The sequence below is a fragment of the Trichomycterus rosablanca genome, chromosome 25, assembly GCF_030014385.1.
Source record: "Trichomycterus rosablanca isolate fTriRos1 chromosome 25, fTriRos1.hap1, whole genome shotgun sequence".
Taxonomy (NCBI): Eukaryota; Metazoa; Chordata; class Actinopteri; order Siluriformes; family Trichomycteridae; genus Trichomycterus; species Trichomycterus rosablanca.
In genome coordinates, this window is record NC_086012.1 from 4,048,202 (window position 1) to 4,074,663 (window position 26,462).

The 26,462-nt window shown below is 42.9% G+C and overlaps 1 protein-coding gene across 1 annotated transcript in view; it reads right to left on the reverse strand.

Annotated features, from left to right (window-relative positions):
- rsrc1 (arginine/serine-rich coiled-coil 1) overlaps positions 1-26,462 on the reverse strand; it is a 134,056-nt gene that overhangs the window by 77,470 nt on the left and 30,124 nt on the right. The window contains exon 5 of the mRNA XM_062987435.1: positions 9,261-9,297. Within this exon, the coding sequence (XP_062843505.1) occupies positions 9,261-9,297 (37 nt within the window). The remainder of the gene's footprint in view (positions 1-9,260; positions 9,298-26,462) is intronic.

Below are 26,462 nucleotides of genomic sequence, written 5' to 3' on the forward strand. Positions count from 1 at the left end.
CTCACACGTGAACACAGACACACACACACACACAATTGGATATACGACACAGGTACAAACACAGAGACACACATGCACAGATACACATGCATACATTCAGACGCATGAAAAGCACACACCGACACAAACACACAGCAAGAGATGCACAAAGACACACACACAAACACATACCAAAACATACAAACACAGACACACACAGACACATACAAACACATACAGAGACACATACAAACAGACACAGGCATAGAGACTGACACAGAGACTGACACACACACACAGACACAGTGACACATACAAACACACACATACACAGAGACAGACAAACACACACAGAGAGACTGACACACACACATACAGAGACAGACAAACACATACAGAGAGACTAACACACACAGAGACAGACCCACACACTGACACATACAAACACACAGTCACAGAGACTGACACACACACCGACTGACACACACAGACACAGAGACTGACACACACTGACACATACAAACACACACAGAGAGACTGACACACACAGACATAGAGACATACAAACACACACATACACAGAGACAGACAAACACACACAGAGAGACTGACACACACACATACACAGAGACAGACAAACACACACAGAGAGACTGACACACACACATACACAGAGACAGACAAACACACACAGAGAGACTGACACACACACACATACACAGAGACAGACAAACACACACAGAGAGACTGACACACACACACATACACAGAGACAGACAAACACACACAGAGAGACTGACACATACACAGAGACAGACAAACACACACAGATAGACTGACACACAGAGACAGACCCACACACTGACACATACAAACACACACAGTCACAGAGACTGACACACACCGACTGACACACACAGACAGAGACTGACACACACACAGAGAAATGCAAATACACAGAGACTGACACACAGACACAGAGACATACAAACACACATACACCGAGACAAACAAACACACAGAGAGACTGACACACACAGAGACAGACACAAACACACACTGACACATACAAACACACACAGACACAGAGACAGACACACACACACACACACACACACACACACACACACAAACATCTCGTCTTTAGTCCGTCCTGACACTCGACACTGTTTTGTCAGATTTTTGTCAGATCACTCATCTCAGTACTATTTGTTTTTGAAATGTAATGTTAAACAAACTCACGTTCAGGTGTCCAAATATTTTTGGCTATATAGGTTATTTAAAGCCGTCATTTAAGGTAGTAATTTAGCTACACCAAAGCAGCTTAATCAATGTAATAAATTTACTGCACCTTCTCCGAGTGTCCGACCGCGTGTACGTCCGTCACCGAGTCCTTCACGTTTAGCGGGAGCTGCAGATTGATGAGCCTCGTTGCTCGCTGTTATATTTATTACTCGCCGCTTTATTGCAAGTTTCGCTCTTTTTGACACCATCGCTCATCAGATGACACGAGAGTTTCATGTCCAGTGCTGGACGAATCGGAACTTCCTTAAACCCAACAAAGGCAGCAGAGAAGTGACCGAATTTGGCTCCAAAGAGGAAAGAATTAAGAATTAACGACATCCTTACATTACAGGCTATGCATGTAAAAAATTTACATTTAATATTTATTGCACAGAGACACACAGACACAGAAAAACACACAGAGACAAACACAACACACACAAACAAACACACACAGACAGAGACAAACACACAGACACACACAGACAGAGACAAACACACACACACACACACAGAGACAAACACACACACACACACACACACACACACACACACACACACACACACACACAGAAACAAACAAACACAGACAGACAGACAGGCACAGAGACACAGACACAAACACACAGACAAAGACACAAACACATAAACAAACACAGGCAAAGAGACAAACACACAAACAGACAAAGACACACAGACACAGAAACACACACAGACAGACAGGCACAGAGACACAGACAAACACAGACAAAGACAGACACAGAAACAAACTCAGACACAGAAACAAACACAGACACAGAGATACACAGACAAACAAACACAGAGACAGACACAGACACACAGAGACAAACACAGAGACAAACACACACACACTGACAAAGACACACAGACACAGAAACAAACACAGACACACACAGACAAACAAACACAGAGACAGACACAAAGACAGACACAGACAGACACACACAGAGACATACAGACACAGAGACACAGACATATAAATACACACACACAGACAGAGATAACAACATAGGCACGAAGACACACAGACACACACACACAAAGACACAGAGATAAACACACACAGAAAAACACTAAAATTACCGGTGTAGTTGTGAGGTCATACAGAAACTCAGAGGCTATAGTGGCTAACGCTACGCCGCAATAATTGCAGCAAATCAGCAAATGAATGCGAAAAGATCAATTAGCGCGTTGGCGCTAATCTGCATGAATCTGATGCTTTATGTCTCCGCTGATGAGCCGCTTTTGTAGTTTTTCCTTTTTAAGCGGCTGCGCATCTGGCCTGATTAGCGTTAGCAAAGCGTGTGCTACACCAGTCGCTGGGGAATTCCAGCTTGACTTGCTGACAGAAAAAAAAGAGTAAAAGTTGAAGGATAGAGAAGCAAACAGGGAATAATTAACATCAACTTTCTCCAAATAAAGACCCCAAATAATCAAAAAAAATTAACAAACAACAAATAAACCAGCTTAGCCTGCAGCAAAAAGCTAATTACTAGCCACAGCACATGGCAAAACAAGCTAGGATGTATCAGTGCTAATGCTAATACAGCCAAATACACAGATTTCCTTCAGAGCTGTAAGTTAGTTTTAAAAAATCAAGATATAAAGAAATAGTTTTTTATTATTCATTTCAGTTAAACACAATTATTGATTTATTTTTAATTAGTTGGATTCTTGCAATAATCCTCACACACAGAGTCGTCTGGACTCCATTCATTCACTCATTTTCACAAACTGATTCATCCTGATCAGGGTCGCAGTGGGTCTGGCACCAACCGTGACCTAAACAAGGCATCAGTTCATTACAGAGCATTAGTGACGCAACCCAAAGAAAATCAACATGGACATGGAGAGAACATGCAAAACCTCAGTGACCCTCAAGTTTGAGGTCAGGGCTCTGTCCGGGCCATTAGAGTTCCTCCACACTGCATTTCACAATACATTGTAACCTGCCTTTTTTATTATTATTATTATTATTATATTATTATTATTATTGTTATTATTATTATTATTATTATTATTATTATTCTATTATTACTATTCTTATTTTTATTACTATTATTATTATTACTATTTTTATAATTTTTTCTTATTGTTATTATTATTATTATTATTACTATTATTATTATTTTATTATTAATATTATTATTGTTTTTATTTTATTTATTTTATTATTTTTATTACTATTATTATTATTATTATTACTATTATTATTACTTTATTATTAATATTATTATTATTATTACTATTTTAATTCTTATTATTTTTTATTATTTTTATTACTATTATTATTTTTATTATTATTATTATTATTACTTTTATTTTTATTAATATTATTATTTTTATTAATATTATTATATTTATTATTATTATTATTACTACTATTATTTGTATTATTATTATTATTTTTATTACTATTATTATGTTTATTGTTATTATTATTACTATTTTTTTTTTAATTATTATTATTATTACTATTATTTTTATTACTATTACTATTATTATTTATTATTGTTATATTATTATTATTATTTAGTATTATTATTTCTATTATTGTCATTATTACTATTATTATTAGTTTTTAGCAGCATCCTTATCTTCAACACTACTGCTGGTAAAAACATTCTTCTAAAACTGTAGCAACAGTTTGGGGAAGGTCTTTTCCTCTTACAGCATGACTGGCCATGAGCATCGTTTTTGTACATGAGTCTGGAGTGAAGGTTTTCCAGTGGCCTGCACAGAGCCCTGAACTCAAACCAAACAAACACCCTCGGGATGAATTGGAAAGCTGACTGTGAATCAGTTCACCAACGCTCATTTTTTTAGCATGTATTTTCTGTAACTGCTAGAAAAATTCTACCCTAAAGTTGCTTTGATCTTGACTTTGTGGAGTTTGTCGTCCTCTGTGAACACTAGTGGACCTGAAGGACTGCTAAATCCACACGTTTATGAGTTTTATTTAAAGGGGGCGTGTGTGTGCGCCCAGGGAAAAGCATTTAAGGAGGATTGAGGGCTACAAACACCTCAGCGGGGCCTGGGTTTTTATTTACTGTTCTTCATCTCCAATCGTAATAAGATAGTCGGGCGGTCGGGCTCCAGCCGACTGGAGCGTAATCTCACAGTTGAGACGATAAATTCCAACCTTCAGCGTCCGTGTATTTAAATTTCCACCAAAATTTACAGTAACGTACGAGCGAACGTATGAACACGCTCACGTGTCTGTGTGTGTAGCGGCAGATTTCAATCGACTACCAACGAGCAAGGTGAGATGAAAATTTAACCGGGCTTTAATCTATTCTGCATGGTATTTACATGTAGTCACGCACACGCACACGCACACGCACACGCACACGCACACACACACACACACACACTACAATCTTGTAAAAAGGCTTCCGGATGACACAAGTCTGTTAGAGCCACAAAGGTGGGGAGGGAAAGAAGTTTCCATATTGCTGCTCATTGATCTGGAATTGGTTTTCCGGGTGTCCACATACTTCTGCCCATAAAATGTACATCTGTATGATGCCTCTATTTAGTCTCGAGCTGTTTATGCATGTAATCTTCTTTTCAATAATTCACTCCGCCTTTATACAGCGGTAAATCAATACATGCTCTCATAACTGTGTACCCCCCCCCCCCCCCCCCCCCACGTCACCCAACGTCTTAACCCACCCAGCTACATCCATCTTTCCTTCTGCTCTTATTTCCACTCAATCCAACTGTGAATCTTTGAGGCTTTTTTCACCTGGGTTCACATATTTAAGTGGAATTGATAATTGTTCTAACATTATGCCATAACATTAAAACCACCTCCTTGTTTCTACACTCGCTGTCTATTTTATCAGCTCCACTTACCATATAGAAGCACTTTGTAGTTCTACAATTACTGACTGTAGTCCATCTGTTTCTCTGCATGCTTTGTTAGCCTCCTTTCATGCTGTTCTTCAATGGTCAGGACCACCACAGGACCACTACAGAGCAGGTATTATTTAGGTGGTGGATCATTCTCAGTGACACTGACATGGTGCTGGTATGAGTGGATCAGACACAGCAATGCTCATGGAGTTTCACTGCTGGACTGAGAATAGTCCACCAACCAAAAATATCCAGCCAACAGCACCCCGTGGGCAGTGTCCTGTGACCACTGATGTAGGTCTAGAAGATGACCGACTCAAACAGCAGCAATAGATGAGCGATCGTCTCTGACTTTACATCTACAAGGTGGACCAACTAGATAGGAGTGTCTAATAGAGTGGACAGTGAGTGGACACGGTATTTAAAAACTCCAGCAGCGCTGCTGTGTCTGATCCACTCATACCAGCACAACACACACTAACACACCACCACCATGTCAGGGTCACTGCAGTGCTGACAATGATCCACCACCTAAATAATACCTGCTCTGTAGTGGTCCTGTGGGGGTCCTGACCATTGAAGAACAGGGTGAAAGCAGGGTAAAAAAGTATGTAGAGAAACAGATGGACCACAGTCAGTAATTGAAGAACTACAAAGTGCTTCTATATGGTAAGTGGAGCTGATCAAATGAACAGTGCGTGTAGAAACAAGGAGGTGGTTTTAATGTTTTGGCTGATCAGTGCAGTTTTGTTCATTAGCGATCCTAAAGCAGAATTAAACTATGAGCACTATGTTCGACTGTAAGAATGAAAAATCGTACCAAATGTAACTGAATCTAGTTTTTCTAATGTCAGGCTAAAGTCTGAGCTTTCTAAGAATTAAGATTTCTATATGACAGCAAAGGACGTGCAGGAAGATTTCAGAAGCACAAAACCACGATGAATCAAACTCAGATAAAATCCACTAGTGGGTGTAAAAAAACAAGCTGCTCCGGTAATAAAGACGAGTAGTTAAAGCTCTGTGCCTCCACCAGTGTACACTAAACTTACATTTGATGATGATACACAGTGCACATCAGAAAGATCTCATCTGATGGTATTTCTGCACAACATATTTTGTTGTTTACCCGGTTGGAGTGGAGGTGGGAAATGCATGACAACTTCACATTTCCGAAATAAACATGCCGTCAGATGGGTTTGTGGAATCAACGTCAATCGACCATCAATAGCTCAAGATTACATTTTTTAAGTGTGTGTGTTTGTGTTTTCTATAACAATGCATTATAAAAAAACGCCTCTGCTGGATTTCCTGTCTAATTAAAGAACTTTGAGATTGACTGGCAGGAGGGACGTGGACGAGCCAGCCAGGAGATTTTTGGTTTTATTTTTTCCAGGTACCGATTTCAGAGGAATACGATCCGCTTGCTTTGTTTACAGTTCTGTTTAATCAGGTTCTCTAGGTACAGTTGTACGGAAAAGTAAACAAACAAAAAGTCCCGCAAATTTGTTCCGAAAAAGTTTCAACTCTTCTATGTGTAAAGGCTCGCTAACAACAATTCCAAAATGATATACACTACACTGATCAGCCTTGACATTAAAACCACCTCCATTGTCCATTTTATCAGCTCCACTTACCATATAGAAACACTTTGTAGTTCTACAATTACTGACTGTAGTCCATCTGTTTCTCTGCATGCTTTGTTACCCCCCTTTCATCCTGTTCTTCAATGGTCAGGACCCCCACAGGACCACTACAGAGCAGGTATTATTTAGGTGGTGGATGATTCTCAGCACTGCAGTGACACTGACATGGTGGTGGTGTGTTAGTGTGTTGTGCTGGTATGAGTGGATCAGACACAGCAGCGCTGCTGGAATTTTTAAACACCGTGTCCACTTACTGTCCACTCTAATGGACACTCCTACCTAGTTGGTCCACCTTGTAGATGTAAAGTCAGAGACGATCGCTCATCTATTGCTGCTGTTTGAGTCGGTCATCTTCTAGACCTTCTAGATCAGTGGTCACAGGACGCTGCCCACAGGGCGCTGTTATCTGGAGATTGATTGGTGGACTATTCTCAGCTTCATCGGCGCTGCTGTGTCTGATCCACTCATACCAGCACAACACACACTAACACACCACCACCATGTCAGTGTCACTTCAGTACTGAGAATGATCCACCACCTAAATAATACCTGCTCTGTGGTGGTCTTGTGGGGGTCCTGAACATTGAAGAACAGGGTGAAAGTGGCTAACATACAGTCAGTAATTGTAGAACTACGAAGTGCGTCTATATGATAAGTGGAGCTGATGAAATGGACAGTAAAATTTCAACAAAATTAGAGTTTGTGTTAGCAATATAACATATTTCATTCAGGTTGGTGAAATGAAGCCCATTTTCCCTTAAATTTAGTAGGACCCCAGTAATACTAGTTCAAAAAACTAAACCAACCAGAAAAGCTCCACGTGCACTATATTATTCTGCTTCTATCATTCACTTCTTAAAGGATTAACAATAGGAATATATCAGAATACATTGAGGATCAGGAAGTCGTCGTATGGGTGGCATTAGGGGTCATTTGCGTACGGAGGCCTTTTAAGGGTCTGGCTCCTGGTTAATATGCGGCTGAGAGCTTGGCAGGGTTACTGTACATCCAGGGAGCCGGGACCCGCTGTGACCCCTCTCCATTATTCATTCCCTGGAAAAAAGGCAACGCGAAATTCGGGTCGGTCCGGGGAGAGGGAGAAGAGAGGCTGGAGCATGCTCCTCTGACCCTGTATCAGAAGGAGCGCGGAAAACCCGAGAAACGTTGAGGCGATACATTTTTAAACCCTCCCGGGGGGTGTTCGGAGGGCCGAGGGTGCGCTCCACCTCGGGAGGGGACGAGCGAACGGCTGGATGGAGAAAATGGGTGTGAAGGAAAGGCAACAGAAACAACAGTGTACGCTTCGTGGTTAACAGTATCTGGACAAACCACTGATAACAGGTGTAAAAATCAATTATATATAAAAATCAGTATAGGGAAGGTCCTATTACAGCATAATTGTGCACACAGAATGGGTTTGGTACAGAAGGGAATCTGTAAGTGTAAGTGTAGGCAATGTATAGGCATAAATTTCACTTTTGTATTAAAATGGTATGTATATTAAGCTCATGATCAGGTGTTCACATACTTTTGGCTGTATAACGTACATAACAGTGGAGTGTATTTTGGTAGATGTTGATACCCCTTAATGAGCCTCTTTATCCATTTTTTGTTTTATTCCACATCTAAAAGCAACACAACACAAAGAACAAAAAAGAAATAGCTGTGAAATGCGGTGGTGGTAGTTTGGATGGTGTATAATGATATGAATCCATAACCAGGCCTGTGGGAAGGAGAAAGAGAACAGGGTGGAATAAAAGAGGGGTGTATGGCAGTTGTAGCCTAGTGGTTAAGGTGCTGGACTAGTAAACAGAAGGTTGCTGGTTCAAACCCCACCACAGCCAGGTTGCATCTGCTGGGCCCTTGAGCAAGGCCCTTAACCCTCAATTGCTTTGGATAAAAGCTTCAGCTAAAAGAACCTTTGATCTTTAAAGAATTAAATCAACACTATATGACCAAAAGTATGTGAACACCCTTTGATTTTTGAGGTCAGGTGATCCAGTCACACCTATTTCTGCCTCGTGTAGCAACAGTTTCCTGTTCCGGAGTGACCTCAGCTCCCGTGTCCATAAAGACGTTGGTTTGATTAAATGAGTGCAAAAGAACATCTGCAAAGAGCCCCGACCTCAACCCTACCGAACGCCTTTGGGATGAATCGGGACGTCTAGTGCAAGCCAGACCTTTGTGTGGAACATCAGTCACGTCACGCCGCCGTCATCGCTTTGTGATGGATGACTGCACGGATGGGTCAGCTTACCTCTCTCGTCGCCTGAGTCCTTCCTAGTGCCTGACCTTATAAATGTGCTTTTAACTTGGAACAAATTCCCACAGACACAGTCCAAAATCTTAAAACAAAGGACCACAGATATTCAGGATCTGTCAGCACAAGCCGTTCAAAGCCGACTCGTGCACGTTCGTCCTGGATGCAGATATCAAAGATGCCACAAACATGAATGAGGGGAATGGAGGACTCACCAGATGTTCCAATCCGGCTTTGATGTTCCCGGCATCCCTGCAAGAGAACAAATTTGCACCACTGTAAATAAAGTCGTGTCACTAATCACTTTCACCGGCGCTCTCCGCCCGCCAAACAAAAACAATCACATACAAGCAAAAGCAACCAAAAAAATACAATCACACACACAAGCAAAAAGGAAAACACTCAAGACAAAGCAAAAACAAAAACCACACCAGGGAAAGCAAACAAAAACAAATAAAAAAACACCAGCAAAAGGAAAATGTACAAACAAAAGCAAAACAAACATCCACACATAAGCAAAAGCAAATGAAAAAAAACATCCACACACAAGTAAAAGCAAACAAAAAACTAAACATAATCACACACAAAACACAATCACATACAAGCAAAAACAAACACACAAGCAAAGGCAAACAAAAAACAAACAGAATAATCACACAATCACAAAAACTAAATATAATCACACACAAGTAAAAACAAACAAAAGCAAACAAAACAATCACACAAGCAAAAACAAAAAACAAACAACACAATCACACACAAGTTAAAGCTCACAAAAACAAACAAAACACAATCACAAGCAAAATCTAAGACAAACAAACAAACACAAACAAAACAATCTCACACACACAAGCAAAAGCAAACAAAATACAAACAAAAAACAACCACACAAACAAAAAAGCAAACAAAACAATCACACACAAGTAAAGACAAACAAAACAAAATCACATACAAGCAAAAACAATCACACACAAGCAAAAGCAAACAAAAATCAAAGAAAAACATCCAAACACTTGCAAAAGCAAACAAAACAAACACCCCCCCCCCCCCCCAGAAGAAACAAACAGTGGAGAGAAAGTTGAACTCTTCTAATAATAAATATACAAATACAGAAAATGTATTGTTCCGTCAGTTATGACTCTCTAAGTCAGTTTAATTCATTTAGAAATGAAGCTTGCTTGACTGTTGACAGCTTCACATAAGTTCTAACAGTTTATGTAAGTCCTGCCTGAGGAACCAAAGAAGAAACGATTGATGACCGAACCCACTAAAATGAAACTGTCCACCATCTCTAACATAACATTCAGTGATCACAGCCTGAGTGAAACCTGCTCCTCCATCCCTGCTCCTCCATCCCTGCTCCTCCATCCCTGCTCCTCCATCCTTCTGTTTTCACAGGAGAACCACGGTGATCTCCAGCTTCCGCCAGATCAATCCTCCTCTCTCTCTGCACAGACCTCTGGCTATTTAATAGCTTCCTAATCACTGCGTTCCTAAAGAGGAGCGGTTCTTCTCTAATGGAGTAAAACACAAAGAGATAAAATAAAGCAGGGCATCTGGATCATGGTCTGGATTTATTTATTTATTTATATTTACTGTTATATTTACTACCGCGGTATAAAATGTAAACAGCACACATGCTTGGCATTTAGCAGACAATTTAAGCCCAAGTGACTGAATACAATTTAAGCAATTGGGGGTTAAGGGCCTTGCTCAGGGGCCCAGCAGTGGCAAGCTGGCGGTGGTGGGGCTTGAACCAGCAACCTTCAGCTTACAAGTCCAGTACCTTAACCAACAAGCTACCACTGCCCAGTATAAAAACGAGTGATGGCGATGATGGTTCACTGTATTATGTCACTCTGATTTGCAAATACAGAGAGTGGACAAAATAATGGAAACAATGCATGGCTCGAAAGGGACTAAATCTCTACTGCGGATTCCTCACATTCGTTCGTCCGTCCGTCCGTCCGTCCGTCCCTCTCTCACCCTGTAGGCCCACCTCTGTGCCGAAAGCAGCCCTAATTCAATTAAAGCCTTCAAACCAGATCAGGCCGCGGCTAAGCAGAAAAAGAGAGAGATCATCGGCAAATGAATACGGATTCGTACCGAAGTGCCGTGACGTGAGGGTACATCATCAGCTTTTCATCGTCAGCCCCTCCAGGTCTCATTTTGCCCTCCCTTATTTCCTCCGTCCTCTACAAACATCATGGCTTTTCCAGCAGGTCCGCAGGGAGCCCTGATTTCCTCTCTCCCATCTTTTCCTCCGCGCTGTCGACGTGGCCGCATCGATTTCTGAATTAGACTACGATATTAAATAATTAATATACTCGCCGTGATTGATGCCTTGCATTAGGCCGATATTAGGTTATCAATCAAGCTCCACTTGGTTTAATGTAACGATATTGAAAAAGTGTCAGGGGCCGCTCGGGCAATTTGTAGTTGAGGTCGGGCGGATAGTAATGTTGGTGTAACACAAGGCCGGCGAGAGGCAGGAGACCGGGGCTGAACACGGACGGCCGGAACAGAGGGAGGAGCGCAAATGGGAGAGAGAGAGAGTCATCTTGAGCAAATGCATATTGGTTTTATGGACGGTTAGACGAGGAGTCGTAACCTTGGGCCGAGGCCGCCGTAAATCCGTATCGCTATGACCTCACATCATCCTTAAATACCCTTTTTCACTAGATATCGGTACAGTGTAAACAAGCGATCTGGTGGAGGGTAGGAATATGTAAAGCGTTAGCTTAAAATCCCACCGCAGGACCACGGTGCTCAAGTCTTCTTGAAATGAAGGGGTCATATTTTAGAAAAGAGATCTGGGCATGGAGCAAGAAGTATATAGCAAAACTGCACATATGCAGTGTAGCCACAGTCAAGCAAGCTTAACATCCCGATCAGGACCTCGAATTGCCACTTTTTCATAATTTTATTTCTGCATTATCTCCATTCTTCTTGATTTTAGAGCAGCAGTCCTCTGCTGTTGTCTCAAGAGGGTATATTCACCTGACACGTGCACAATCCCTTGACCCCTTTTATTCGCCCATACTTCCGCCCAGTCTTGCACACACAGAGTCACACTCTGATCTCCGTGTTCCTCCACTTCTGTGGGCTGCTAAGCACGGTCCTTACAGAGCGTCGAAGACTCCACCCTCTTATTAGTCCGGTCTTTCCCACCCAGCAGCCTAGTCGCCAATTTTGTCTGCTGCAAGCATTGCCAGTTGTGCCCGCTAGGGTGCGCTCAGCCGACCGGTAGCACAGCCGAGATTCGAACTCTAAGAGTTCTAGCGGAAACTCTTACTGCGCCACCTCGGCGCCTCAATCTTAGCCTAGCTGGTTAACTTTGACATCCCACTTCTATTCTACAGGGTGGCTAAAATCAAGCTTGGCTCTTTTCAATGAGCTAACTAGGCCTTTTGATTATACTGCGTAAATTGACTGATTACATAAGCAAGGGGGAAATTTTTCTGTTTTCCACAAAGATGATGTGTCCGTTGGATAACCTTGTACCTTAAACGAATAGCAAGAAGTTTTACGAATTTGGGTTAGTCAGGAGCTCAGCGAACACAACTGACCGTGCCTGAGGGAGGAAAGCCTGGATAAGGAGTCACATTATTGCCAGTGTTACAGAGACGCCTACCGTCAGGTTGAGACTGAGAATGTAGGGTGATTCTTTAGAGGCTCTCAGTAGAAATGCCCTGCTGGACAGAGTAAAGAAGCAGCCACTGTTAACCAGTGAGCTTAAAGTATTAACAGGAATACTGTACCATGACCAATGGAAAAAGTCTGAGGAAAATGGGAAAAAAGTTCATTACTAAGGCTCTGTGACTCCACTGAACCACAACGAGGGTCAGTTTCTTAACAAAGAACACTTAACATGGGCTTTTTAGGAGTTGCCCACCTCCTAATATTGGCCTTTCACAGGGCAGGACAGTGTTCATGACTCCATAATACTAAAGTACTTGGCAGAAATGAGATTTATAAGCAAGCAGCCCAAGGCAACTGGATATATCAAAATTGGTACTATGTAAAAGAAAAAAAATTATAAATCTGTATCCAATTGTAGTATTCATGCATTGTTACACTTCTAGTTTGTTATATGACGCAAAACAATTATATAAAATGAGGGGAAAGGCTTACAAACTGAGAGGTCATTTAGAAAACTAGTAGGCTTGGAGTCAAGAGAGCAAAGAGAAAAAAAAGCTCTTCCTCAGGTTCCCGTAAGGAGGTCATTATTTATCCTTACTTAATTAAGTTAAAGAGGACAAACAAGTCAAAGTGTTAACAGAGCTCAATGCAATGCCAGGCTTTCTCTCGCTAGTCAATACAGGCCAATTGGAAATGTCATGCTAATCTGTCAAATGGAAGAGGCACAGACTGAGGGTCTGTCTGAAAACATAGACACATTTTACGTCATCCTAGGCGCTCCTGAGAAGAAGGCCTATTGAGGTGCCTTAATTCTGAGAGATAATCTGACTGAATAATGAGGGAGCATCCGATGCTTCCCTAGAGGTAAAGGTAATCCCAGAATTCAGTGCGGCACAGCTTTTCTCACAAGAAAATTACAAATATGGCAGACGAATGCAAACAAAGTTTTTCTCAAGTGTAAATAAATCCTCATTGATTTTTAATAGGGCTGTCGAAGTTAACGCGATAATAACGCATTAACGCGATCTCAATTTAACGCGATTAAAAAAATTAGTGCCGTTAACGCAAATTCTATTTGGCCCTGCGAGTCATCCGTAGTTCGTGTTGAGACTTGACCGTGCACGGCATCTCTCATTAAGACAGCGTTTCTCAAATGTAACCGAGCGTCGTAGTGATGCACTTGCTTAATAAAGAAATAAATACACGCTATATTCACAAATTGTTGGGAGCAAAACACTTTATTACTTTTTCTGTTACGGTACCGAATAGCGGACAACTAGAGTCATCGCGTTAGCCAAGCACGCTATTCCATGATCCATGGAAGCCCCAAAGGGTCAAAACACACTCACTTCGTGTAGAAACGTCCATCAAACCATTGTCACGATACAACCACAGAAAAGTCTGTTACAATAACTACGCCTTATCCCACCTGAAGCACCGCTGATCTACAATGTTTGCTGATGGAGAAATTTTAACCTACAATCTGACATGTATACGAAGTCAAGGGTCTCTGCTGGATAGTATTACTGCCTAGTATGTGAGTGAATAAAACAACCTTACAGTTTTCTCTTGTCCCAGCAGTTTTTAACATAAGTACATTTATCATAAAATGTGTTCACCATTTTAATTGTAACATTTCACTTAAAAATCCTTGTTTTCTATAACATTTACACAGATTTTTTTTTTAATGCGATTAATCGCTAATTAACTATATGAAATTCTGAGATTAATCGCGATTAAATTTTTTAATCGTTTGACAGCCCTAATTTTTAATTTGTATAAAGGTGTACAAGTGTGAAAAGGAAAATGTAGGGAAAGAAGCACAATAGCAGGGTAAAAACAGTGCTGCCTGGGTCACACATTCCCGCCCCTTACTTCTTCTTTTAAACCTACCCTACCCTGCCCTCTAAAAACTGTCAGCTTAATCCTACCTCAGCCGAGAGCAAAAGTCCATCAAAACCCAGCTAAAGCCTCCCCCGGTCTCTCTCTCCTCTTAACCTAAGACAGTTAAACGTAGTCAATTAAAAGAGGGCAGCAGGAGAGAAGAAGGAGACGTGATTCGGAACTGATGGCTGGAACACCTCCTTTTCTCAGGGCTTCTTGTTTTCGGATTTGTGGGAGGGCGGCGCGGCTCCCGAGACGGGTTGTGCGCAAATGGTTTCCGACAGATACGCTTATTGAAGGAGTCAGAATTTGAAAAGGAACAGATGTGGAGGAGGTTGTAGATGAAACGTCCATAGACTTTCTAACTGATCACTGTTCTGAGCGTTTAAACCGGAGGAGTGAATATGAGACTGTTACTATATCAACAACATCAGTACCACACAAAACCAGAGTGAATCAATTCTTTTTTTTTTTTGGATTTTAAACTGTTGCACATTAAAAAGTTGATTTTTTTAGGTGAATTGCAAACTGAAGGGATGTAACAATCCGCACGTGTCAAATATACCCGCCTCGGACGCGATCGGGGTCTCCAGTAGCACAAGACAAATTGGCTACGCTTAAATTGGGAGGAAAAGAAAGAAAATGCATTAATAAAAAATAGTAAGAAAATGAATGATGTGAAGCCTGTCTGACTGTATACAGTGTTACCTGTGTTCCAGCAGCTTCTAATGCACAACAGTCCTGTTATTATTATTTTATTATTATCATTTTTTGGGTCTGATATTGTCTGATCAGCCAGATAAGTTTTCTCTATGCATAAGGTGACTGGGTTTTCTTCAAGACCTTGATAAGAGGCCACTGTTCAAGTACAAGGGTTCTTCAAAAAGTTTCCGCACTTTTTAAAACTCTATTTATTAAGAATTTCAAAAACAAATGACGTCACTTTTCTACATAAACACCTTCTGATGCATTTTCCCAGCATCGTACCAACTTTTTAACGCCATCAGCAAAAAATGTTTTTGGTTAAGCGTGTAACCATGGATGCAGCGCTGTTTTCACATCATCATCACATGAAAATCTTCTTCCCCTTAAAGCTTCTTTGAGCTTCCAAAAAGGTGGAAATCAGATGGAGCTAAATCCGGACTATAAGCGTCTCTCAGACGCAACCGATTGCTACTCCTCCCACCCTCACCGCTTCCAAGGAAAATATAAAAGTGAAGATCCACTATATTAGACACTCCTACCTAGTCGGTCCACCTTGTAGATGTAAAGTCAGAGACGATCGCTCATCTATTGCTGCTGTTTGAGTCGGTCATCTTCTAGACCTTTATCAGTGGTCACAGGACGCTGCCCACGGGGCGCTGTTGGCTGGATATTTTTGGTTGGTGGACTATTCTCAGTCCAGCAGTGACAGTGAGGTGTTTAAAAACTCCAGCAGCACTGCTGTCTGATCCACTCATACCAGCACAACACACACTAACACACCACCACCATGTCAGTGTCACTGCAGTGTTGAGAATGATCCACCACCTAAATAATACCTGCTCTGTAGTGGTCCTGTGGGGGTCCTGAACATTGAAGAACAGCATGAAAGGGGGCTAACAAAGCATGCAGAGAAACAGTTAGACTACAGTCAGTAATTGTAGAGCTAGTTTTAATGTTATGGCTGATCGGTGTAATTCTGTAAGTTTAGTTACAGCTTGTTTTTAACTAAACAGGGAGTCTGAAACATCTTGTCATTTTAAAGGATTAATTGGGATTTGCTCCTCATCTGTGCAGCAGGCCAGACCCGCAGATTGCTCTTATTCTACGTTCTCCCAGTCCATCCTCCGAGGACGCAGATACAGAGCCGCACCATTAGTCTCTATGGCAGGGAGAAATTTAATTTAGGAGTCACAATTTAAAGAAAATTGACTTCTATTTAACAGTGGTGTGGGGGTGGATCAAACAGGAGCCTGAAAACGGGAAGAAATGAGCAGAAAATCTATTTCCCACCAGGTTTCCTGAATGGCCCGACGTCTTTTCATCTTCACCCGATTAGAACTTGCCTGATATAAAAACCTCCATCTATTATTGAGTGTGAGACAATGCGGATCATATGCGCTGTTTTTTTTTCCCCTGGTTTCTATCCGGAAGGAAATTCCACAAATTGAAACACTTGTACGCAGAGAATAGGGCTGTGCTGTGGGAGGCCGCGATGGCGCGAGGCAGACTCTTGGCCGCCGCCGCCGTAGGTGCGCCGGGACAATGGAGGGACCGCGGCAGCTGTCGTGGCCGGGTTTGAAAAGATGATCTTGGCACGGGTTGAAAAATAGAGAGGGGCGAGAAATAACGAGGAGGGAGGGACGGAGGGCGTGAGCCAGAGAGAGCGCCGATTCATTTGCAAATCGAGGCCCTGGCGCACGGGTGCCGTTCTCGACCACGAGTTAACAAGGTAATCGGTTTTGGTTGGTGCTTCTCTGTTGTGGCTGGCGCTGTGGTGGAGGAGGAGGTCGCACCTGAACCGAAAAGAGAAAAATGAGCATTTGTTTACATTGTGATGTGCTCCCTATTATCAATGGGTACGGAGAATGGCATTGTGTAAAAACCAGGGGACTGGAGAAGGGAGGGCAGGGGGTTCAGGGTTATGAAGAAAGTCTGTTTAGTGTACAGCTGTGGCTATTCTTTTCTCAGCGTCCATTCTCAGCCCTGGGGCCCTTATTGGAGGCCCTAGGCAATTGCCGCACTTTACCGCTTCCACCATCCTTTCTCTACATCCCCGTTCCTCTCACTGTCTTTTTTTTATTCCCTTCCTCATTACTTTTCTCTTCTTATCATCAGATCTCTAATCAGAAAGCAAAGTTTAATGTTTGTTTATTGCACGCAGAGGGAAAAAGTATGTGCACCCCTTCTAATTATTACATTCTTCAGTAATGCATGAATAATCAAAGTAAACTTGAGTAAAAGCACGACCCATTTTGGAATTACATTGTTCAACACCTACTGTATATCACCCATGATAAAAGGTCCACCAACTAAACTCCTTCTATAATCTGAGCTGATGGTCTTACACCATTAAAATTACGGTAAATCAGACACCCTGATAGGTTTTCAGACATGATCTGCTCGTCTCGCCAAGTCAGAACCTTGACCGGACCGTTTCAACACTCTAAGCCTCAGCAGAGCCACCAGCCTGACCGGGTGTGCACACAAACACAGTTGGCTGTGTCCGAGGGAGGGAAGGTCGGACGGGGCCTCTCCTCTTCACCACCGCAACATACAATCTCCCAGACTGGTCCGGGCACCACATGGAGCTTAGTGTGGCTCTCCATATGTAATACAGCTCTGTATGAGAACCCAACACTGAAAGGTAACAAGAAGCGGACGCATACTGGACACGTGTTGGAGGAGGTGTGTTGCGATCCGCGTCATCGTCATCAGATCGAGGGTTGTGCAAGGAGCAGAGGATTCATAATCCAGAACTAAATTGTGAGATAAAGAGGAAAAATCTAGAAGAAAAAAAACAGGTTTCGGTCGAGCTGATTTGATTGAATATTTTGTCTTAGTGTCGTACATGAATTAATCATTCCTCAGCTTCAGATCATTAACAGATGACCTTACATCCATTCTTCGCAATACTGGGCTCTTCTCCTAGTATTAAGTGTCGGTGTGTCAATCTGGAACGGCCTATTCTACATCTAGTGTAGATAACCTGGTCTGGACGTTGGGGTGAATCTGGTATAATTAACTGATTGGTTGTGTGTGTGTTCCATTTAAGTTTCCATTTATTTTTAATGTAGTCGTTTATAAGGGGTTTGATGTCCGTTGGTGGAAGGTTGAGATTAATGATTTTTCCTCTTGACAACTGGTCAGCTTTTTCATTTCCAGATATTCCACATTGCCCAGGTATCCAGCACAGTCTAATATCAAACCTTTTCGTCTGTGAGTTCTTTTATGGTTCTGTGTATTTTGATTATTATGGGATGTTTGGCTGTGGGTGTGTTTGGTGCCCGAAGGCACGATTTGGAGTCTGTACATATCAGAATGTTGCGTTTGTTCATTAGTCTTGTCTATTCTAGTGCCATAGGAAGGGCATACGCTTCTGCTGAGAATACAGAGGTGAAGGGTCATTCGGTCAAGTGATTATTATTTTAAATCTCAGGTGGGCACTGATGTTTTTCTTGTTTTTCCTGAATTCTTTTTGTTTAGCAGTGGGTTCGTGGATCACATAAATAAATAAAATAAAATAAATTCCATTTTTTACATTTTTGACTTAAACTGAGACTAAATCCACACTCTATAAAAAAGTACTTGAGTTAATAGTGAGACTATCTGTCCACGAGCTGAATCTGAGGTTTACCTGCATTGAAAGCACACTGACAAGCGCACCTCCCAATGACTAGGCTGTTTGGCCGAACCCTAGCCAGACAGAGACAATCGTGTCTGTGTGGACACCCGACTGACCAACAACATAGCTGAGATTCGAACCCTGGATCTCCAACAGGATGGGTCGTGCGCATTCAATGGCCTCGTCATGTACTGCTCTGCTGCCGTTCGGCTGGGCACCCCCAGCGGGCACTACTGGCCATTACCATCTGATGGGTGGGGAAAAAAACAGACTAAAAAGGGGTCGGGCGGGGTCTTCCACACTGCGTAAGGACCCTGGTTAGTGACCCGATGCGCCTGTATAGAAAGTGTAGGAATGCAGAGATCAGTGTGTGACTCTCCATGGGTGAGACTGGCCTCACACACGAATCCACTGAAGTATGGGCGAATAAGAAGGGGTCAAATATGCCCTCCTCTGAGGCGATCGGGGTCCCAGCAGCGGAAGGAAAATTGGCTAGGCTAAAATTGGGAGAAAAGGGAGTATATTACACATATTTATACTGTAGAGTCATGAACACTGACATTGACCGTGTCCACTCACTGTCCACTCTATTAGACACGCCTACCTAGTTGGTCCACCTTGTAGATGTAAAGTCAGAGACGATCGCTCATCTATTGATGCTGTTTGAGTCGGTCATCTTCTAGACCTTCATCAGTGGTCACAGGACGCTGCCCACGGGGCGCTGTTGGCTGGATATTTTTGGTTGGTGGACTATTCTCAGTCCAGCAGTGACAGTGAGGTGTTTAAAAACTCCATCAGCATTGCTGTGTCTGATCCACTCATACCAGCACAACACACACTAACACACCACCACCATGTCAGTGTCACTGCAGTGCTGAGAATGATCCACCACCTAAATAATACCTGCTCTGTGGTGGTCCTGTGGGGGTCCTGACCATTGAAGAACAGCAAGAAAGGGGGCTAACAAAGCATGCAGAGAAACAGATGGACTACAGTCAGTAATTGTAGAATTACAAAGTGCTTCTATATGGTAAGTGGAGCTGATCAAATGGACAGTGAGTGTAGAAACAAGGAGGTGGTTTAATGATGTGTATAAATCAATGTTTTTTACTCATGTTTCCTTTGTGTAATATTTCATTTAACAATTTGAAATCAATCACTGTGACAACCAGCAACCAGAAGGGTGCGATTTCTTTTTCACAGCATTGACTCTTCCCCTAACGCACATATTTGTTAACCCAGTCTGCACGTGTGTTGCGTTTCGCCTCTATCCTATTGTGAGCGTTTTTCAGTCTGTGTCCACATTGGCTACAGGGAGAGAGAGCTGGACCGTTAGCTGCCCATTTGAATAATCAATATGACAGGCTTCTTGTTTGGGCTTTGAATCCGAGCCCCTCGGTATGGGTGTGTATGTGTGTGTTGTCATGGCCCTCTTTAACCTTAACTAGATTAGGGCGATTATCCGGGCTCTCGGCTGCCGCTGTACAGACGGGATAAGTGCTCGCGAACCCCCCTGTGAGCGGCGGCCGACCGATCTGCGATTCCTATTCATATCTGAGCCGGCCGGCGTCAGGCCTTTCTGCCTCTAACCGGCATGACAAGTGACAGTAAGTCGCTCTTTCTATCAGGGCTCGGAGGAAGAAAGGAAAAATTAATCCAATATGGCTCTGAGCCGCGTGGAGCTTTGAGGAGCGGTGTGGTGCCGGGTGGTGCTTAGTCCTCAGGGCTTGCCTCAACACGCCATTTCTGTGTTGAGTGTATGGAGGAAAAAGGGGTGACACTCGAACGTTTGAGGGCTACCTACAGTGCAGTTGAGGTCGACCGTTTACATACACTTATGAGGTCTAGGGGGCCTCAGTGAGTCCAGCTGGGGGTCCCATTGTTTTTTTTTTTGAGAGGACTAAAAAATATTCACGTGTGATCGGACGTCAGGATCAATACGCCAGACATCAGATTAAAATCTATTTTAACTGTCTGTAGCTTATGTCGGGTCTTTGAGAATGGACGAATATCTGATTCGCCCACCTCTAAAGCGCAAAGGTCAACGGATGGCGACTATGAACATCTACGATTCAGATGCTGATGCACGTCCGACCAAAGCAGACTCGGGTGAGTTTACCAGAAGTACACCAACTACATGGATTCATGGAATTTCCAATGAGCGAGATGACAACACCTGTCTGAAAACCTAGTGAGCTGCCTTGCTGCGTACTGCCCACCTAGACAGCCATCGAACTCATAAGGCAGATTATTTAGACGCACTAGACGGCGATTATAGCGATTACGTCACGGCAGTTTTCGCTTACTGAGCTGACACGGTTAGCCTCAGACCATTTAAACCGATGGGCTGAGACGGCATAACCCGCTACCGTCTCCCACTGTGTACCGAAAACGGTTAAATTGTCCCTGACACGATTGAATTTAAGAATACATGACATGTGTACACCTTTATACAAATTAAAAATCAACGAAAGCGCCCAGGTGGTGCAGCGGGATATTCCGCTAGCACACCAGCGTCCAGATTCTGAACTCCTCAGGTTCGAAACTCGGCGTTGCAACCGGTCAGCTGGGCACCATCTAGGGGGCAGAATTGGCAGTGCCTGCAGAGAGGGATGAGGTCTGTGTAGAGAGATCTCTAGACCCGTCGTCATTCTCGCTGAAAGTGTAAGAATAAGATCATAACCCATGTCAAGGGGGTCCCAGAAAGCATAAATATCCAAACTAACAGGTTGGGAAGAACACTCTCATGCGTACACTTTGTAGCGAGAGCTGATTATATGCTTCTCAATTACGGAATGCGCAAAGTACACGGGCACCGGTTGGCGCTTTCATCTACGAGGAATGAGCGTGACAACAGAAGACAGACAAAGACTGATGAGGGACCAGCAATAAAAACTGGCAAAGAAATGAAGACAAAACAGGATGTGGATTCGTATGATTTCTACTGACGGACAACGTGATATTTAAACAGGGTACAAGAAAGACATTTATTTCAGTAATGGCCCTTCACAAATTGGTTATAAACAGGAAATGAGGTTCATTACGCCGCATGTGTCGGCGCAGTTTATCTAGTTGTTCTCGTATCTCGGCCTCGATTTTGACAAACCGCGACAAATACGCGATCGAAGCCCTGCAGCGGGGTCTGTTTCTCGTCTCTCGCCGAGACCTCGTCTCTTTTGCGCCGCTCCGAAGCTCGGAACGAATTCAGATTCAAAATTCAAAAACATTTAATGGATAAAAGAACTCTGTTCTCAAGAGCTGAGGCACTTCGCAGCCCCGCCCTTTGCTAACCATTGCCGCCATTAGGGCAGTTGGAGCCTAGCAGGTAAGGTACTGGACTAGTAATCGAAAGGTTGCTGGTTCAAGCCCCACCACTGCCAGGTTGTCACTGTTGGGCCCTTGAGCAAGGCTTAACCCTAATTGTCTAGACAATATACTCTCACAAGGCTCTTTCCTCCTCCAGCACGGCTGTGCACCTCTTTGAGTCAAAGCGTTTATTGAAAAACTCCAGTGGCCTGAAACTCTTTGATTGCCACCCAGGCCTACTAGATCAATCAAACCTCATAAACCAAACAAATTTCAACAGACGGACACCGAAAGTCCTGGCTTGCCATCCAGGTTCCAGTTTATCCCAGACCAAACCAGGTCAAATCATGGACCTGGGTTTTATACCATGGTGGAACATTCTGGAACAGGGAATGACCTTATTAATGGTGTTCACTTGTTAGCAGGGGGTCTGACTGAAAGGTCTTAATTCAGTAAGTAGGAAGCGAGCTGCTGTGGAAAAATAAGGTCAGGTGATCAAAGAAGACTAATATTACAGTTGACTGAATTGAAGAATCTGTGTGGCTCTATTTGATTCAACATGTTTATTGAGGAACTCCAGTGGCCTGCAGAGACCCCTAAACCCAAGCACACTCAACTCAACCTTTTTGGGATGAACCAGAACTTCCATTGCCGCCCAGACCTACTAGATCAAACAAACCTCATCAGTGCCTAACCAAACCTCACAAACCAAACAAATTCCAACAGACGGATACCAAAAGTCCTGTCTTGCCATCCAGGTTCAAGTTTATCCCAATGTATGTGCAGACCACTGGAATTCCTCCAGACCAAACCAGTCAAATCATGTCTTTATGGACCTGGGTTGTGCACCACAACGGACCATTCTGGAACAGGGAATGTCCTTCTTAATGACATTAGTAATGGTGTTCACCTGTTAGCAGAGGGTTTGGCTGAAAGGTCAACCCTAAACTCAAGCACACTCAAGCTTTTTGGGATGAACCGGAACTTCGATTGCCACCCAGGCCTACTAGATCAACATCAGTGCCTAACCAAACCTCATAAACCAAACAAATTCCTCACAAATTCCAATAGACGGACACCAAAAGTCTAAGTGCAGACCGCTGGAGTTGCTCATGACCAAACCGGTCAAACCACATCTTTATGGACCTGGGTTGTGCACCACAATGGAACCATCTGGAACATTCTGGAACAGGGAATGCCCTTCTTAATGACTTTATTAATGGTGTTCACCTGATAGCAGTGGATGTCACTGAAAGGTCTAAATTCAGTAAGTAGGAAGCGAGCTGTTGTGGAAAATAAGGTCATTTGATAAAAAAAAAAGACAGATTACAGTTGACTGGATTGTAGAATTTATTAGCATGATCGTGGGTTCTACAGCAGTATATTCGCAGAAGAACAAAGAACTGTGGGCCTTCCTTTATACAGCTCTAGTCACGTACACAGTTTCAGCACTTCCTCTAAAGCTTGTGAGCGAGCCGTTCTGTGGTAACTGTTGTTCCCTATTTGCTTACAACATCCTGCAATGTAAAATCTAACCTTTCCACTACAGAGTCCACATACTTTAGATCAAAACGATATTGGATAAATATATTAGTTTAGATTTTACATGTAGTTTATGCTAACGACGACTGAGTGAAAACGAATTTGCATACAATCGCACCTCCGTGACTCCTAAATCCAAAACCAGGTCTGTCATTTCGGGATCTCGTGAGCCGCTCCTGCAAATCATTTCCTCTTGGTTCCCTCCTCGCTGTCTAACAATCGTAAACTAGCCGAGGCTGAGAACTCTACCTCTACGCGTAGTCCAATGAAACGGCCATAAAGCCAGTCACATGTATGGTGGATATTGATTGGGACTGGAGTGTGGGGTGGGACGGGTAAGGTAGGGAGTTGGCTGTGTACCTGCAGAGCTAGGCATTATGGAGCTTTGATTGGATTTGGGGGGTGAGGGGGGTTATTTGGCTTTGCCACAGCCCTGTCATCGTGCTCCAGGTCTGGCTCAGGCTGCGAGCGAGAGGGCGCGCCTTCCGGATTCGCAGACTAATAAAGAATTAGAGGCTGTAATAAGAAAATTGTGAACACGATGGTAAAAAGTGGTGGACGAGGAGCCTCCTGTCCTGCTGCTGCAGAGCCTCGGGCTCGCGAGAGTGTGTGTGTTAGCGAGCGTGTGCCGATTTAACTAGTCCTAATGGCTAAACGGATTACAGAGCGGCGTAATTGGATTGTCACAGCTCTCTATCGCCCACTCGGGGTGTCTCTACAGCGATTAGCAGCGGCCAGACTCGACCCTGGAGATGGAACACGTCCTCGTACAGATTTTACTCTCTAATGTCCATTTTTATTACCTGCTACCCTGTGGTAGGGTACGTTTTTATCAAAAAACCTGTGCTGGTGTGCTATTTTGGTTACCCTGCTTGTTCAGGGACCAAGCGTACTGGAACGAGCAGTATATACCCAAAAGTATTTGGACACCTGACCAGGACATTCTATTTAAAAAAGAAATGGTATTAAAATAGCAACTTTGATGATTAAGATGAGATTTCTCACATTTTTACAAGACTTTTCTGTGGGAATTTGTGCCCATTCAGTCAAAAGATTACCGCATTTGTATGGCTGGGTGTTGGTTGATGTTGGCAGGATTTCTGACTGAGCCGAAGCATTTGGTTCCTGGTTATGACCCCCAGACCCACGTGAGGCTCAAATGTGGTTCCATAAAGGCAATAAAGGGCGTCACAATCAAGCAACCGGCCGCACTCAAAGGCAAATTGCCATTTAAACCAGTTTGATTCTCCTCATTACCCACACGCCTTCACCCACAGCACAATCACCCGTTTAGCCTCTGTCAGCAGTGAGAGGAAACAGGATCGCTTTACAGCGTCTCGTCTTTTTCGATGAATTTTGCATGAAAACACAGCGTGCGGGACCCAGAGTCGCCTGCTGTCATTCTAGAGGTGTGATAAATGTTTAATGAAAACAACACCACACGAGGCTGTGTCAGCCCTCCTGCTACGCCTGGCACCTCCTTTGATCCGCACACCCGCGCAGTTCCTCATACGTTCACCCGCTAATCTGAACCTGGATGATTAAGGTAAAAAAAACTACAGAGTCTAAACTACAGGGTCAAATGTATATAGACACCTACTGTAACTATGAGCTTGTAAGACATCTACTTTCAAAATCATTAGCACCATCAGTGGAACAGCCTTCCAAATAAATAATCTGTCCTTGTATGTATAGTTTTTATTCATTCTTAAAACTATTTCCCTCTAAAATAAACCCGATTCACAAATAACAAAATCAATTTCCAGAGAAGTTAGGACTTTGTTAAATGCAATAAAAACAACATGCCATTTATTAATGTTCTTGAACTTTTGTTAAAATATATGACTTTTAATGTCTTGGCTGAATGACCATAAAAAATACAAAAAAAAAAAATGAAGATGGCAAAATAAAAGTCAATTTTGATAGAATATTTAGGTTTGTTTATTTGTTTGTTTATTAGGATTTTAACGTCATGTTTTACACTTTTGGTTACATTCATGACAGGAACGGTAGTTACTCATTACACAAGGTTCATCAGTTCACAAGGTCATATCGAACACAGTCATGGACAATTTACTATCTCCAGTTTACCTCATTTGCATGTTTTTGGACTGTGGGAGGAAACCGGAGCACCCGGAGCAAACCCACGCAGACACGTGGAGAACATGCAAACTCCACCCAGAAAGGACCCGGACCGCCCCGCCTGGGGATCGAACCCAGGACCTTCTTGCTGTGAGGCGGAATGTTTAGGTGAAAAAGAAGAGAGCAGCATCGTGTACGATGAGTCGCACGTCATTCCACAGATGAACTATCCCAGCCACTTCCTCCCTCAGACACAGCCAATCATGTCTCTGTGGGCACTCGGCTGGTCGATAGGTTGAGAGTTTGAGATCTTAGCGGTGGTGGACCCTCATCCTAGCGAATTAGACTGTTGCGCTCGCGAGTGTCCTGAATCTTTCCATAATATTATATACATTAGATGGTGAAAGACCTAAAATATTTGCAATCTTACTGATTTACAATTCTCTCACAAAGTGGCGAACAACGACCCATCTTTGCTGGCCAAAACTGAGACTGTGGGGATCCTCATTTTATACCTAATCATGACACCCTCACCTGTAGTTCAGTCAAAACTGAACAGTGGGGATTTGTGCCAATTTAGTCAAAAAAGCATTTGATGGTCGAGAGGACAGTCAAGCCCTTCAGGGATCAAAAT